Source organism: Geospiza fortis, unplaced genomic scaffold, assembly GCF_000277835.1.
Source record: "Geospiza fortis unplaced genomic scaffold, GeoFor_1.0 scaffold200, whole genome shotgun sequence".
NCBI lineage: Eukaryota > Metazoa > Chordata > Aves > Passeriformes > Thraupidae > Geospiza > Geospiza fortis.
Window position 1 is genome coordinate 677,854 of NW_005054353.1, and position 18,510 is coordinate 696,363.

General features: G+C 35.9%; 1 protein-coding gene across 1 annotated transcript in view; it reads right to left on the reverse strand.

Moving 5' to 3' along the window:
* STK3 (serine/threonine kinase 3) overlaps positions 1–18,510 on the reverse strand; it is a 129,696-nt gene that overhangs the window by 42,782 nt on the left and 68,404 nt on the right. Inside the window, exons 9-10 of the mRNA XM_005423492.3 lie at positions 13,912–14,104; positions 4,993–5,168 (exon numbers count right to left, since the gene is read on the reverse strand). Coding sequence (XP_005423549.1) covers positions 4,993–5,168; positions 13,912–14,104 — 369 coding nt within the window. The remainder of the gene's footprint in view (positions 1–4,992; positions 5,169–13,911; positions 14,105–18,510) is intronic.

Genomic DNA, 18,510 nt, shown 5'->3' on the forward strand with positions numbered 1-18,510 from the left:
CACTGCTATAATAAACAGATTTGCCTTTTTACATTTTATTGTCTCATAACAAAAAGTAAATGACTCATTTAAAATTAAATAACATATTCAATTAGTGCAAATGAAGTTTAGCAACTCATTCTGACTAATGTAAATTCAGAGGTTATCATCAATTAGGTTCATGTAAATCCTTCGTTAATATCACGTCCCACTCTAACACACATTACTAAGGGGCAGAAGGATTTACAGGGTAATTTTAAATCTTAATGAGATCTAAAATGTCATGATACAGTAAAAATATAAGCAGAAGGTTATTTCACAACATGTACACATTGCACATCCATCACAAGCTAAGGTTTATCTGGGTATTCACCACGTAACAAAAATGTTGAGCTCTTCTTGCTCAGAATTAAAAGTTCACCTTTTCTTGGTGAAAACTAAGTTCTATTATAAATGTTATACAACATAAAATCTTCAACTGTGACAGACAATAAAAAAATTTAAGCAAGCTGCTTTAACAACACCCTGCAGTTATACTACTTATTTAATACACAGCTCTCTCCAGCATGTACCTATTTCATGGGAAACATTCCCCATGGAAAGAACAAAGCTATCATAATAGCAACGTGGTCACAGGAATACAAAATATCTACAAAAAACAGCCGTTCTTAAAAGGACTGACCAGTCAGATGGGTGAAACAAACACATCATTTGCTCTCATTCTGATCCAAACTGCTGAATTCTGAGCTAGAACTAAAAGTCAACAGTTAAGCTTCCTTATGAAAAATCTGCTTATACCCTGCACCATTAACACTCCTAGGAATCTCATAGCCACACATTACAGAGCTTTACTGCCTTTTTACTTACTCAATCAGATTATGCCACTATTCCTCACAATAAGTACTATGTTGTTGATTACACTTACTGGCATCAAGGTTTGCTGTGCATAAAGCATCACTTAACCCCAAGTAAAACTGACAGAATTAAGATTAAAAATACAGCTTTAATTATGCCACCTGCCACACGCCTCTTAAAAGAATTAAAATGTGTAAGAGAATTGCCTATAGACTGGTAGAATTCATTGAAAGCAAAATTCCACAATGATCCTCAGTGTGAGATACACATTAACAATTCAATATAAAAGCTGAAGTTTGAATAAACATTAGTTCAGGTTTTTTGAAAGAGCTGTATATCAAATCAGAGCTTCAACAGCTGCACTTCAAAGGCTGAAGTAGAACAAGCAAAACAAAACATTACAAGTACTTCCCCAGAAATACATTTCCCTAATATTCACTGATATCAAAGGCCCATACTTTTCGGTTTGAGAATTTATCATAAGACATCAAAACCAGACAGTAGAATAACAGAAAACAAAGATTAAAACCAGCAATTCTATACAAATTCCTACTCAAAGAAAATAAAATATTCAAAAGTGCTTGAGCTTGAATGTTTTTGTTTGGTCATTGTTTCTTTTTAAAAAGCAAGAAGAAACGTAGTAGAAAAATTCCAAACAGCCCTTTTGCATGAAAAACAGCACTTTAAGTCCAGAGCAAATAATAACAGTATAAATTTGGAATAATGTAATATTCAAGGTGAGTATACAGTAACCGAATTCAATCTAGTTAAAGTTATTTGCAATATACCTGATTCAATGCAATGTTTCTCAAAGGTCTGTAGTGACAATTTTTCTTATCAATTCCTGGAACATGACATCAGTAACCAGCACAGACTGATCACAGAACCGAAGGCCCACAGGACCAAAAGTTAGAGAGAGACCTTAAATTCCCATATGGCATCAGTGAAAAAGAATTAAGATCAGCTTTTAAATTTCAAAACATATGTACTTCAGTAGGGGAAAAAAACCAAACCATAAATAGATACTTACAGAACAAATAATCCTGCTAAAATTCACTTTTTTTTAAGCTCAGATTGATGACCAAAGCATGTTATTTTCTTGGAAAAGTCTTCCAGTTATATTTGTGTTGGCAAGTAGTTTTTAAAACATTTACATCAGGGCAGAAAACTATGCTCACACCAAGCCTTTCAAACTAGCCCTAGCGCTAAGTTCATTTGCCTTATTTTATATATTTGCTTATCCACACGATGAGAACAGTTTCCTATATCATTTATTTACATTATCTAAAAACATCAGCAAGTATTTAAGATTAACTTTTCTAAGCACATTACATTTATTTGTACATTTCAACAAATAAAATAACTGTTTTATCAGACAGTACGATAGACTAAGAACCGGATAAAATATCACTGTGACATAAAGCAAATATACTATTTGGCCAGAGGAATTAGTTCCCAGTTCTTCATGTTGCACCTTAAAATATACAGAAATAAGCAAACTAATTAGTTGCAGGGATTTATCAAGTTTGTTTTCACTTCCTTTTCCCTTCTCTTTCCCACCTCAATACATTTCTTTTTCCTACTTCATGCTTTAACAGACATATACATTAAAAAATTTGTAGGGCTTTCCATCCAATACATTTAAAAATTTCTTCTTAGCATGACCCTGTCATTCACTGTGGCTCACAAGTGAATGCTCACTGGCTGCCAGAACTGCCATGGTGTGTTTGATTCACAAGGGTAAGAAATAATGGTATCATTCTGCAAATGAGTTTGGTGACTTCTGGCTTACAAAGCATCCTCGCTCTTCTACACAGGAAGCTGGAGTACAGTTAGAATTTATTAGTATTAAGTTGTATTTTGATCATTTATATTTCAGTTCTAGAGTAGCAATCCCTTCTTTAAATAAAATTATGACTGTCATCATTTACAGTTTGGATATCTTTTTAGATCCCATTAAGGCTAATTTCAAACAAAAAAACACAGAATTATTTAGTTCAAAAAGTTTCCATCATTTATCCCTTTGATGAATCATTTAAAGACTTCATGTCAGCAACTGAAAACATTCATGTTGATCTCACAAAGAACAGACAATATACTGTCCATGCTGCCCACTGATTTATCCTTTGAGAAAGTCTCTTGCAGGCCACTTGCCAATACTGCCACTCACTGTCTAAAACATAAACAGAAGTGCTTCTAGAACATACAAGTAAATAATAATTGCCAGTGGTTCAAATCAGCATGCAGTTAAAACCCATATCCTGTGCAACATCAGCTGGTACCAGATGCTTTACAGAAATGTATTTTTGAGTGGACTACTCTGACGCAGTATATCCACTACTGAAGCATCTTCTTGAACTTTTTCTTATGATGGTTTATCTTTTCTTCATGTTTAAAACAAAATACCATCACACACACAGAGATCATACAAATAGTTACTCACTTTTTAAAAAATCCTATTTGGTTTTCAATCAGAATAATTTTGTAACAACAAGTCTCACAACACTGCCTTTTCAGGAAGCCAAGGACAAACTGCACATCACATAAATTCCAACAGACTTAGGAACAAACTGCGCAGGTAAGTTGTGGATGCCGCATTATTGGAAGTTTTCAAGGTTACAGCTTTAAACAACTAGTGAAAGCTGACCATGTCCATAGTAGGAAAGCTGGACTAGATGACCTCTAAAGGTCCCTTGCTTTAGAGAAAACCATCTAGGATTCTGAAGTCTGTACTTGCCAGTCTACCACCACTGGGAAGGTTTGCATACAAAACTGAGCACTTCAGTTTCTGAAGATCAGAACTGCTTGGGTTTTGTTCTAGGACAAATTCCTATTTCAAGAAGGCAACTTCATTCTACAAGCAATGTCAACAAATTCCACATGATTATCCACGTATGAGTTATCAATGAGTAGGTACTGACAGATTTATTATCTTAAAAAGTGAGAGACTGTGCTTACAAAAAGAATAATTTTTGCCTGTATTTCTTCACAAGTAATGGAAAAGAAAGGATGAATTTAAAATTATTCTAAAGGCAGCTTTATTGCCACTATAATAACCCCACTGAAACAACGGCCAATTATTTTCCAGTGAATAGGGCAACTATTTTGTTAGTCAATCATCAGGATGATAACTGCTGCATTTGACAGGAAAAAAAATAAAACAAACCTAAAAAACTCCACCCAAACCAAAATCCAACTAAATCAAAACTCTCCAGCAGCAACAGCTTGCACTATGCTATTTAATTGGCTTTACTTCAGTAGTTTAAATTTAAGAGTCAGCTTTAAGTAGAAATGCAGTAAGTGAAAACTGGAAAGAAAATTCCCCGCCTACAGCTGTTACCTAAAATTAAACACAACATTTCTCTTGAAATCTCAAGTGTGCTTCACAAAGGCACCATGTGATCATATTTAGCTACTGCACTGTAGTTATGAACATTTCATCCACAACAGATAAACAAAGACTTCATTGAAACATGTTAAAAAATAAGCCAAGGTGAAAAGCAGGTATAATTACTTACATAATTATATATTTCATTTTAAGTGCAACCTATAACTTAGGAACATTTTCTTTTTGAACCTGTTATAATTTGTGACATAGGCAAAATGAAATAAACTACAAATATTTTGGAGGGTAAAAACTCCAACCTGAAATAGATGAACTTGTGTCAGGTAGAATAATTCTATGTAAAGAGATGTGTGCTATTGGAATGGTACCAAGAAGATGACTTGTGCAAAACAGTAGGTGGTCTTAAACATCTCCAAGGGGATTGATTAAATGGCTCCAATCCAGTTTAAAATGCTTATCATTTTACTGAGATAGCCAGCAAACATGACAACAATATTCCATATCTATAGCAATTCTATTTTTTCTTAACAGTATTGGGTCAAATTTTAAAGTTGTTATATCACATGAATTTTAAGGAACCAAAAATATTTTTAAAAAAAGTTATTACAAAGTAATATAATGTCACATACCACTCTTCATTAAAAAAGTCCTGTGTTAATCAGGTGTACTTACTTCAACAACCAGAATGAGGCACAAAGATTAGATATCTGGACAGTATTCTTGAAATTTTATTTGTATTAATATAGTTATAGAAAGGGATTAACTATTTTTGGCCCATATAAAATGAACTGCACAGAAGAGAAAGTACTTACGAAATCAAAGTCTCCATCTTGAGGGACTTTCCAGTTATCAGGGAAAACGTTTTTGGATATGTGGTAAGGTTCATGCATGTTCTGATTACAGTTTTCAGGGCTTTTATTCTTGGAATCTTGTTTATCAAAGTAGTCCATGAAAGAAGGTCTTTGAACTTGAGGTGAAGTAGCATTTCCTTGGTTAAAAGAAAACAGACAAAAAAGGTAAAAAACTATTCAAAGATTAAAGTATTAATGCACTATAAACTAAACTTCACTAATTAATTTTCCTGGGGTTTGCAGAAACTAATACAGTCATTTGTATGTGATGCAAGCCTGTTTGTCCCCTGAGGATCTCTGGCATTAAAGCTCATAGTCAAAGTATGATATTTTTGTAGCAAGATACAATGTGGAGAAATGTTCAAGACATTTCAGTGTTGCACACACAAATAATCTGAGAAGTTACTTCATGCAGTATTAATTTGTTGTTATAGAGACTGAATTACACGAGGTGCTAAGCATCCCTTTGGGTGCTGAATGCCCCTAACTTCAAGGCCTGGTCCACAGGCACTTGTAGAAAAGGAATAGAGTTTCACTAAAGGTGGGATTTTATAATTACTTAGAAAAAGAACTTGCAAAATACAGCTACACAAATTGTGTCTAGATGCTGCTTAATTTAATTCATTACCAATTAATATTCCCAGAAAATTACAGGATCACTCTTTACAGATGGTTGCAAAGCACCCTGTCTCCATATCCTGGGGGATTTTTTTGTCATCATCAAACAGCTGCAAAAGCTTTATGAAGCAGACAGGGATCAGCATGAACTCCTGTTCTTTTATCCTTTTTGCAAAACTAAAGGTAAAAAAATAAAATTTGCAGTCCTAAATGATTGAAATTTGTTTTCATTTGTGGGATTTCAAAGCAAACTCATTACTAAATAGCATAATAAATAAACATAACTGTCACCTCAGAGACCATATTCTGCATAGCACTGACACATGAAATGTGTCATGTCACTTTCTGGAAGTGTAACATATTTGACATGAAGATCTATAAAATATATTTCCACAAATAAAATATGAAACAGGCTGAGACATAAATAACTAAGATGGGGGACGTGGGGGGGAACCTAACACCAAAAATCAGACAAAACTATACAAGCATAACAAAGTAATAGGAATTTTTATTTTATATATTTCTTTTAATAAGTGAAAAGGTAAACTGAAAATATATTTTGAGCTTATGTTTTACACGATTACTAGGACTTGCTAATCTCTTTATCTGGCTTTACACTAGTTTTTATTCATTCACTAAGTGGCTTTTTCCCCTCTCTTCCACTTCTCATTTCATCATCTCTCTCCATCTCCTCTGTCTAAAGATTTTCTAATTCATTCTATTTTTGCTGCATGGTTAGTAGCAGTCTGTTTTTTTATTAATGTTTATTTTTGTACTGCCATCTTTTCACAGAATCATCAAGGCCAGACGAGACATTCAAGATCATCTAGTCCAACCACTGACCTAGAAACACCATAATCATCACAACCATACCCCAGGTGCCACATCCAGACACCTCCTGACACTTCCAGGCATTCCAGAGATGTTGCCCCCACCACCTCCCTGGGCAGCCTGTTCCAATGCTTACTTGCTTTTTCTGTGAAAAAAAAAATAAATTCAAATATCTAATCTGAATCTCCCCCAAATGTCTCAGCCACTTTTCATATCAGAGGTGCTCCACCCCTCTGATCATTTTCATGGTCCTCCCCTGGATTTGCTCCAACAGCTCCATGTCCTTCTTGTTTTGGGGGTCGTAGGGCTGAACACAGTATTTATTACAGGTGGGGTCTCATGAGAGCTGAGTAGAGCAGAAGAAAAATGGAAGAATCTAAATTTCAAAAAACCACACATTTAGAAAACAGATCCAAGAGAAGATAGTAGCGTGAAGGAGGTAGAATTAAAAACAGAAATACAATGCACTTTCTTGGTACAAACTGTTCATACTTGGTGATTACTGACCAAAACCCCTGAAACTATTTGTACCAAAAAGATAGGACACCACATTGCAGGCCTTTCACAACCAATTTTTTTCTTCTGTTGAGATGGCTGTACTTAAGTTTCATCCCTGAGACATAGTTATAAACAAAAAGATTGCCAGTGTCTCTGTGCAAAACTCCAAGTACCAAAATGTTGGCCCATTACAGGTAAGGAAGTCTCCATTCTCTCACAAGATTTTCCAAGCACTGCTCGTAATTTTTAAAACTATTTAAAAATTAGTTTTAAACTATTTAAAATATCTTCCTTATACATGGAATAGAAGACTACCTACATACAGAAAACAAACCAACCTCTCTGAATTCCTTGCTACCAAATGCATATTATGGAAATTGGGTCAACAGGACTGAAATTATTCCAAGGTAAGCAAAGAACAATTATTTTTTACTTTGAGACTGTCTTTTATTTGCTTTGCTAAGTAAGAATTTAGAACTCACTTCTGATTTTAACTGAGCATACAGCCAGTTAGCCCAATTAAAACAGCAAGAGCTGCTTACCTTCACTGCAAATACAAAAACTCATACAGAAAACGAGAAATGTGACTGCAAAATGATAGGACCAGAGGTATTTCAACCTTTTTTTTTTTGTTTCTTCCTCAAGTATTAAAAATCCCGAAGAATTTATTTAGAAATTTATTTTTAAGGTTTTGTTTTATTTTTATAAATAAATAAATTAAAAAAGAGACACTATTTCAATCTCTAGCTAACCTAACAGGTTCAGTTAGTGTTTCATAGGAATGGGTTGACATCTACCAGTTTAAAAGCCATGTGAAAGCTGCTATCTCTTTTGTATTTATGTTAGAAAACATTCAGGATCTTTATGCCAGAGCAAAGTGATAAAGGTTGCACCTTTTTTTTCCCCCCGCAAAAAATAAGATCATTTTGGTCTGAAAGTACTTTTTTAAACTTTCATGATAACAGAGTAATGTTATCTTCTCAAGGGTCTTTCAAGAACCAAGAAAACTGGAAGTATAATATGTAAAGATTCCCTTAAGGACAATTAATTCACTCATCTATTCAGTAAGTTACATTTGCCACAAAAAATCTGCAGCACAGTCAGTATCACTCCACACTTGCACTGAAAGCTTATTGTGTAATAGCCTGTTCCATCCTAGAAGGATCTGGATTTTTCAGTTCTTCTAAATATTTGCTTTTCAATAAGCAATGATCATGTTTAAAAATGTTTTCCACCATTTCAGTATTTAAGAATATCTGCCTTCTATCACCCCTACAACTTGCCTACTGCAAAGACAGCGTGGGGAAAAAGGCCATAGCAAAACAACAGTCAGAAGCTGCTGGCAAGCCATAAAACACAGAGAGCACCACTGGTGCTGAAAACACTCTACCTCAGCAAAACCTCTGATAGGAACACAGCCAATAGGGATGTCCCCAAACAGTTATGTAAGCACGTTTCTTCCAAAAAGTATCCTGAATAAAATGAATGAGGTAACAACACAACACCAACTCTATGACACTGTTTCAAAAATACATCACAAATAAAACAAATAATTCTCAACACACATTTCAAAATAAAGAGGAATGCACACCCCATTCTAATAGATGTTTTGGTTAAATTACACTGATGTCATCTACCATGAAAATTTATTGGAAATGCAGTGAAGCATTTCCAGCAGAAAAGTATCATATTAATATCAAATTGATTTTAAACCAGTTTAACAGTTCTGCTGTTTAAAAGTTCTGCTGTTAGTTAACAAGTAAGGTCAGCAGATGAGGGCAACCATCTCCTACAGAAAGGAGACTCCCACTACAATTTCCTGGGAGGGCACAGGTGCTGGTATTTTGTTTGTTCAGCATTTTGGAGTGGAGGGTTTGCAATGTCCAGTGGAAAGTATAGAAGTCTTCCTCTCACTCTGTGACTACCAGGACACTGCACCTCTTTGCAGCTGCGTATCTATTGAGGAAAGGTTTCTTCCTTTTGCCAAAACCCACGAGCTTGCACAGCCTTCTACATTCTGTGGATATCCATCTACCTCTTAACTGAGGAACATTTTCAGCTGCTTGATGAAGTTAGGGATCTGGCTCTCCTGTCTGAAGTGCTTCTGTGAGCATCCTGTCATCTTTTATTCGCTCAAAATACACTGCTCTGACTATTAAGAGTCAGAAGCTGTAAAGCAATCAGCTTCCAGCCTTCTTTAGACCTGTACATACCCATGTGCTCTCATCCCTGCTGCAAAGGCTACCAGAGCTTATACAACATCATACTCTACTTAAGTTTTGTATTCCATACATTCCTACCACCACTCTCTCCCCTCACAAGGTGCCCTGCAACACAGCGGCAGTAATTCTGGGAAATGGGAGGCAGAAGCCTAGAACATCAATTTGACCTCAGTCTCCAGGCAAATGCATCTAACAGCGAACTAGCACATAAAAAGCTGCACAGCCACCTCCTTCAGCCATATTTTAAGCAGGAATTGTGACTGTATTTTACGAGTGGGAAAGTTCTGCTGCTAACACTCACCTATTAAGCAACCACCTCAGAGACTCAGAGGTCAGGCTACTGGGAACCACAAGGAAGCAGCAGTAGAAACTGTATCAGTTACTTAGGCCAGAGCGGCTGGGATTCTACCACAGGACAGATCTAAGAAATGTTTGACTTCTGAGAGCTGTGTAACAAAGTGGTTACTGAGTTCTGGTTTAATAATTTTTGCGTTTTTTTTCCCCCACTCCCTGGAAAAAAGAAAAAATATTCAATGATACTACTATTATAATCATGGAATATTCTGAGCTGGACAGGACTCATCAGGATCATGGACTCCAACTCCTGGCCCTGAATAGGACACCCCAAGAATCACACCATGTGCCCGAGAGCATTGCTCAAACACTTCCCATTAGTCCATTCCAGCTGAATTACACTTTATTTCTGTTTTTAGCAAAACAAAGAAAATCCACATTAAACTAGCATTCTGCAACAGTTCTCAAAAGCAGAATTAACAACAACATTATTTAAAAAGAAAAATCCCCATTTTAAAAATATACTACTACTAGTGACATAAATGAACAACTTCATTACCAGTCACAGAAAATGGCTTGAGAACCAATACAGACCTGTAAACATCTATCACCTCTATACATATACACCTATATAGTACACCTATATATGGCACCAAGCAAATCATCTTACTGGGGGCACAGTAAACATGCCTGACTGAAAATACACCCGTGAAGTGTAAATAACTAGGCTACAGCAACACTGAAACCAGCCTATATTGAGTTTCCTTACGAAATTCCTACCAAAATGAGGACCTAAGTTGTTATGAAACACGTTTCACCAGCTTTTGCTTGTCAGCTGAAACACCAGCTGAAGTAAGAGTTTTGAAGCACTAGTCCAAAGCTATCCAAGCTTATACCTCATATCACAGAGGAGACTGACTTACAATATCAAACAATCCCTTACCTGGATGCTGAAATCACTAAAGAATAATGAATAAACCAACTCATGAATTTTTCTATCAACAAGTAGGTTCTACAGCATGGTGCACGTCCCGCTGTAATCAAAAATATCATTATGTATAATAAGACAGGAAAGTAAGTGCTGGAACCAAATCTAGTGCCTGACAGCTGAATGATTAAACCATCACTTGCCTCAGGCTATCTCCAGTTTGCCAACTTTGCTGGAGTTATTGGAGTTATGCTGCTCAAAACAGTCATCTGTTTGGGGGGGAAGAACAGGGAAGGAAATCTGCTGTCCCAAAGATTATATTCTTATATTCAATTACAAGGAAGAATGTGCTTAAGAATTATACTGACTAAACCTAAAATGTTCACGTCTTATAGGGCAAAGAGTAAACAAAACCTGATTACTTCTCTATATTCTAGATGCCAAATGCCACCTCATGACTTCTCTGTCCTCATCTTTTAATACATTCATTATGAATCACAAACTATCTGGAAGCTTCACCAAGAACTGAAGCAACAGTTAGAAATCCAGAATAAACCCAAACTGCACTAAGAGAAAACTTTTTTTCCAGCCCAATGCAGATAGCCAATATAAATTCAACAGGGCAAAAAAGAGAAGCAGGGGCATGATAGTGAAAAGGAGAAAAGAGAATGACCACAAGTACTGCTGGTGCACTGGAAAGCCCTAACACTAAGCCTTGCTGAAAAACCACAAGGGGAATGTGAGGAAGCTGGTCTGAACTCTAGTCTCTCCACTGACATATGAAAAGGCTTCTACACAAAAACAAGTAAAACCCAGGCAACCAAACAAAAGAGGTAATATTTCCATCATTCTCACTCTCTCCTCTACTCCACATTAAACCTCCTGAAGTTCCTCCCAACTCTCCTATGTTCTTCATTTTCTTTCCTCCTTCCAGGTACATACCACAGAGTCTCTTCAGAGCATGCACAGGCATACCAAGCAAGACAGGATAAATGTGGTTTATTACTAGACTGTAAAATGCATTTTGGGGCAGAAGGACAGGCCTCTTTTTGTTCCAAATCCCAATTTTATCTGGGCACAATTCCCTATTTGTGAAAAAAATATGGTTTTAGTTATTTTCTGTCATGGCTCCCAGAGGCCTCTAAGCATGGGTACTTATAAATAAAAACATATTATTGTTTCTTATTTTGTCCTTGAGCAGGGAAACAAAAGGCAGAAGGAAACAAAACATGAAACTAAACACAACAGCAATTAAATAAAAAGTTTCTCATAAATATTTTGTGTCTCTAGGAAGGAAATGAAATCTCTCTTCCCTAGTTCACGAAGTTTATTTCTCCAACCTTCTTGCTTGCAATGTTCTGTTATTCAACAGTATCAAAGAGCACTTTTAAGATACTAATTTTGATTTATTATAACCAAATCACACAAACATCCAGAAAGTGCCTACTTTGCCTCTAGAGGTATATTGGAAAAAGCAACTATCTCCAAAATCTCCTGTCTTTGTCAAGTACAAGGAAACACAAAATCTGTGTCTGCCTTTCAGGGACTTAAAGGATTTTTATGGCCCTTCCTGGTGACATTTCTTTAGGAAACTTGCTATTGCTCCTATTTCAGCCAATAGCACAACAATCACAGAACCAGAGGACCAGCTACAGTGGACATGATTTATATTCATTTTTAGCTGAGAGATGTGGAGGTCCCATTCTTGAATTATTTCTAGTTTTTAATGTAAAAAATGCAAATAATGGGTGCCTAATGCAAAATACAAGAAATTTCAGCAATTAAGTGCTGAAACCAAACCTGTGGCCTGACAGCTGAATGATTAAACCACCACTTGTCATGAAGCAAACTACCTCCAGTTTGCTGGCTTTGCTTTGCTGCAGTTACAGGGCTCAAGACAGTCATCCCAAGATTATTCTTGTTTGAGAAGAAAGAAGAATGGCATTAAGACATATACTGACCAAATGGGAAGATGTAGAAAGGCAACTCCCTAACTACAGATTGTAACTGGAATCAATTAAAAATTGAAAATAACAGAACATTTTAAAAGCAATGTCCCCAGCAGACAAATAAAACACAGATTAAGAGATCGCAATGCAAACCCAATGCCACTCTTCTGATCTGTTTGGCCTAGCAACAGGAATTTCCCCTCAGCATATATAAAAACTGCATAGATAGTGTGGTGCAATTTGGTAAACTACTTACACAGAACTTACATATAAAGACTGATTTGTCAAGCTGCATGGAAACTGCACTAAACCCTAATTCATTATAATTCCACCCTAAAAATTAATTCTGAATTTTTTCATACTATCTTTCCTCATTTTTTATCGCACAGCTGAGAACTCGACAGGAAAAACAAAATAAAACCCAAAACAAACCACAAAAAAGCCAAATAAGCAACATGTACAAAACCCCTTTTTCATTCCAACTTCCTGTACAGACACAAAAAGTTTCTGCTTTGCACTTCCAAATAATCTTGAGCAAATTACATCAGGTACCTACATGCAAACACAAATGCAGCTTTGTATTTGCTATGAAACACTAGTTATTTATTTGGCACTGAATTCCACTCTTGAGATATTAGCTCTCTGTATCACACACACACACAACTTCCCACAGCCTCCCCTCCCTGCAACTGCCTGGAGTTAAACATTACATTGTGCCTCATGAAATCAGACAGCTACAGCCTGAGTTAGAGTCATCTGTTGATGCTGCCTAATCATGCAAATAATTCTATTAAAATTCATGGACCTCAATCTGCAGTAGTCTTCAGCCAAACAATGAGCATATCAGCTAGTAAGTATGCAAATTAACTATTTTTAAAATGCGTATTTATAGATATTTCCGTATAAGTTATATTTTTATACATAAAAACATTCACAATTCTTTTTTCTCTTTGTTACATACTCCTTCACATGCTGCCAAAATCAATTAGAACTTTTTAGTTAGGTTTTAACAATCTTTTGATTGTTGCCTTAAATCAACCACTGTTGATTTACATTCCAAAAAATGTCCAAATAATTATTTGCTTAAAAAATACAGATCTGCTAAGTGATCATGAGTTACAAAACAATTTTGCAGCAAAATATATTACTGATTGCTGACCCCAAAGAGAGTCATGATACATTCCCAGGACCACTGATATTGAAACAGCAGCCTCTCACATAATCACACCAGTTTAGCTCCAAGAAACTTGTTCAAATGTATGTGGAACAGGAGACAAAGAGACAAGCAGCACAATTCACAGAAGGACAATTTGAGAGTCCTCTAGAGAAACTTAGCAAAGCACCAAAACCAGGCTTCTGCTTTGAATCTCCCACTATAGTCAACTTTTTTCTCTACAAATCACAGAGAGCTTAGAGACACAAAACCTCCTCTCTCCCTGTTTTAACCACATAACTTGACACTTAAAAGCCTTTCATGATACAACACTGTCATGCAGCATGAGAAAACACATTATTAGAAGAAAGCAAATTAACAACATACGTTTCATGGTCCCATCTTCCTCTTCATCATCATCACTGTTGATTACCATGGTCCCCAAGTCTGATTCTAACATGGTGCTGTTGTGCTCAATCATTGTCTGAGCGCCCTCACTCATTGTGCTGGTGGCTCTCATGGTACCAGCGCTCTCTGAATTGGTCTTCACCATGGTGTGAGAGTCCAACTCATCTTCATCCTATGGGGAAACATTTGCCAGAACACAGCAGATCATTAAAACAAAACAAAAGAAAGGTAAGATGCAATCATTTATTGATTAGTATTTTATCTTTTTGTGACCTAGTTGTACTGCTGGACTCCAGGCTTAAAACTTGAAAACAAATCACAAAATAAAAAATCTTCCATATAAAGAAAAACACAAACTCTTCTCTCTCTCACAGATGCATAGCAGGGTAAGTATAACATGGCCCACACATTCACTTTGCATGAGCATTGAGGTTTGAGTTATCTTTGTGATTTTCATGACCCACTTTATCTCTCTGAGTTCCAAAAATCACTAACACAGTTTAGAGAAAGAGATTCTGCTGTTTTGCAAGGGACTGTCACAAAAGGTGCTGACCACCCTTAACTTAGGATCATGCCCAGCATCTGACATTACATACAGAGCCCAGATGATAGGTTCATGTTTAATTTAGCTATTAAACAATCTCCAACAGAATTTTTAAAGTCCCCCTCAGAAACAAAAAATCAACTTGACTTACTTCAAATGTTTACTTGCATTTTAAAATCTTTGTCACAAATGTGAGTAAATAACTTGGTAATACCACACACAAGAATAGCCCTTGAGCACATACTCACCCACTAAGTGTGAGGGAGACAATATCAAGGAGATAGACAGTAACGTTTGAATTAGTAACAGTAATGGGCCAGGAATTTGAAACAGAGCACTAATGGCAATCCAGTTAATGAAACATGAAATTCATATGGAATATCAGTATTTGAAAACACTAATGGGAAATCCCACTGGTTTCCAAAATCTGATTTGGATTATACACAAAACATCACAGCATTTCAGGAGTAATGTGATGGACTATGACTATACACATTTTTTATTTGAATAAAATCTATTACTCAAGGTAAAAAAAAAAAAATTCTCATTTGTTGATTAAATGTAAGCAATAATACTCATCACTATGAAGTTACTCTATGTCAAATTGTTTTATTTTAAATACAAATGCTACTTTCACGAGTTCTATAACCATATATGCATCCATTTCCTCTATTGTGTCAAAATTTCATTTGAGTTCCTTGATAAATGAATTTTATCCCTGATTAGCAAAATATTTTAGCTACATAGTTTGGAAGACTATTACATAACCCTTGATTTTTTTTCTTTTAATTTACCCCTTACAAATAACATGTTGCTGCTACATAGAATCATAGAATTCTTTAGTTTGGAAAAGACCCCTAAAATCATCAACCTGTTAATCTGGCACTGCCAAGTCCACCATTAAATCATGACCTTAAATGCCACATCTACAAGACTTCTAAATACTTTCAGGCTAATATGTAACATTAAAGCAAGTCTTCACCCACTAACAAATTTCCCCTTTGTTCTAAATCTTTGCATTGCTTTATAGATTTTAAATGTTAAACTACGAAGCAACTAAGTGCAGGGGCTGGGGAGAACAGAGGCAGAATGCCAGAAAAAGTAAAGCCCCGACTCAAAGCCCTGCAATGTCTGGCACTTTCTGTTTCTCACTGAACTCACTCCCTGGCATGGCAGACAATTTGCCTCTCGCACAGACACACAAGCTGCATGGCCTGAGTGCCTGTTTCAATAAGGACTGGTCTAGGTAGATACAGAAAATTGAGTGCAGTAATACCAGCTCCTGAAAATTACACTATTACATCTCAACTAAGAGATTCAATATCAGATTTAATTTTGATAGTCCGGCTAACAGCATACCATAATGAAGCCAGGATACAGATTTAAATAAAAGTTCCAAATGTCAAAAGAATAATTATTTTCCAGATTATCATTTACAAAAATATTTCATGTCTTCCTTTGCATTCTTTCAGGGTTTTTGGTTTTTTTTAGTTGCATTCTATTTAGTACCCTACCCTTAAAAAAACTGTGATATTCCCAAAGATACAGACAGTTTACAGCTACAGCACTAGGCAACCGTGACAGTGAAAAAACGAGAATATTTTGGTACTGCTCCTCCTGGTGGCAGCTTCAATTTTACTATCTACCACCAAATGTTACTGTTAACCCTAGTATTTTCTATGAATTGCATTTTCCCACTTCTAAATAGGGTACTCAGAAAAAAAAGTAGTTTTGCATCACATTTTAAAAGTGCCAGAACAGTTAACCTACAAGTGTTTCTTTCCATACTGCAATACAACACAAAACTGACTCACAACATACTGGTGTTTCACCTATTAATCACTACAAATGTGGCATCTCTCACAGAAAAATCTCTGAGTTTAAGGCACAGTTACATTTGATTTACAGACCAGGCTGACTAATATTAATATCCATATTAATATGCATTTGCAGTGCATATGGCCTTAAACTTACCTGAGCTGAAATAAGAAATTAAACAAACACTTTCCTGGAGCTCAAAACTTTTATTGTACAATTAATGGGAAAAGGTGATGGCTAACAATATCAACAAGTATGAAATAAAGTCCTAAATTACCATTTTCATAACTTCTGCTTAATTGAAAAAATATCTTTTATTTCTTCAGTCAAATCAACTACCTGGACTTGGCCCAAAGAATAGCATTTCATTTTCCAGTCTGAGTGCCAAAAGCCTTTGTCTTAGTATTGTCTCTCAGCAAAAAGAACAGTTATCTTTTAGCCCCTAGGAGACTAAGGATCACAAAAGCCCACCTTAGTACTAGAAGAACAGTTGTCATAAAAAGGGAAGTACACAATTTTGATGAATGCCGTTTTCCTTATATCAGGAATGATGTACTGAGACAGAACAATATCAAACTTCTCGCAGCCTGTGCACAGCCCAGAATATTTAATTTTGGAGATAACACAGATTGCTTCCAGAACTGTCATTTCTCAAAAATATGAGATTCAGCTAATATGGCAGTAGACTACACTGGTTCTGAAAAGGTAACTTAATAAAAATATGCAGTGGATCCAAGTTATGGACGTGCACATTTACATGAGAAAGTGATTGCTTCATACAAATTCTGATTCGTGCTTTACAGTACATAAATATTGGTGTAGAACTTTATTTAATCAGTGTGTTTACCTTTTTTAACTGTTGTTAAAAAAGGTAAACACACTGATTAAATAAAAACAAACACAATCTCAATTTTAAGCAGGAAAAAAAGGAGAAATATTAAAGTTGAAGTGTCATGCTCTCATACTGTTTATGAAAACAGATACAAGAATCAAACAATAAAAACAACTAACTCTGGAGTTAAACTGTCTGCTGCTCTCCTGTGTACAAGTAATAAGCAACCAAACTTGTATTTGGAAGGGGTTTCAGTTACACCACTGTACAGCAACAGAAGGTAAGGCACAAGCAAGAACTCTAAAATCTCTTGAAATGCTACAGAAATAACAACAGACTACAGAAACTCTGAATAACATCATAATGTAAAGCACAAGTAAAGTAACAGCAATAACCTGCAATCCTATGAGACTAACCCTCCGGATCTCCCTATTTACCAGAATGATGCTATAAACAAAATCAATCCTTAGAGCATTAAAACGCAATCACAGAGGTTCGATTATCAGGATAGAAAATTCAAAAAGACTTCAGCAGAAACCACACCCAAGACTTCATTATATACTTGTAAAATAAAAGATCTCATCACACAAGAAGTTTTCTCGGAGAAGTTGGCCTTGCAGACCATACCAGAGTCTACATCAGTACAGAAGTGAATGAGCCAAGGTGAAAAAGATTAAAGGATTTTTCCGTTGCCTTTTAAACATCAGTAGGGATGAAGACTGATAAAAAACTAAACAAGAGAAGCAAATACAGCAGCAGCTACTGTTAAAATCCCTCTGCCTGTGGTTTGGCATGTTAAAAGAACACTAGAGGGCAGCAAAGACAGCCAACTCGGCTGCGAGGTATTAAAGGAAGATTTACATGCTGGCAAAATTTAGTATCCTGTAAAATAATTTCATTTACTATTAACACCTCATCATCACCTTTGAAAAATGTAGCTGTAGTCACAGCTATCTTTTTTTAAAGCACTGCAGTAGCTACATAAACACACAAGTTAGTTTGGTCAAGCACAAGGATTTTGTAAAAGCTCCTAAAGTACAAAGCCAAACTTCAACCTGAGTATATGATTAATACTGAGCACACAAAGATTAGACCCATCAGTAAAACAGGTAAAAACTTAACTTTCAGCACACAGTCAAATCCCATCACATTCAACAGACATCTGTCACCAAACAGCACTTAAGCACGTCTTCTAACTCCAGGTAATGATGCCTTGCTGCATGCTTGTACCTCTCTCAGGTTTATTTTTCCTATAACCAGTTTCTGGCTCCACACTGCTGTGGTTTTTAACAATAAGCTGTATTTCTAACTTCAGGACACCTAAAGGATTGCAATCAAATCTAATTAACACATATGTCAAGTGTTCTTTGGCATGAAGAAAAAA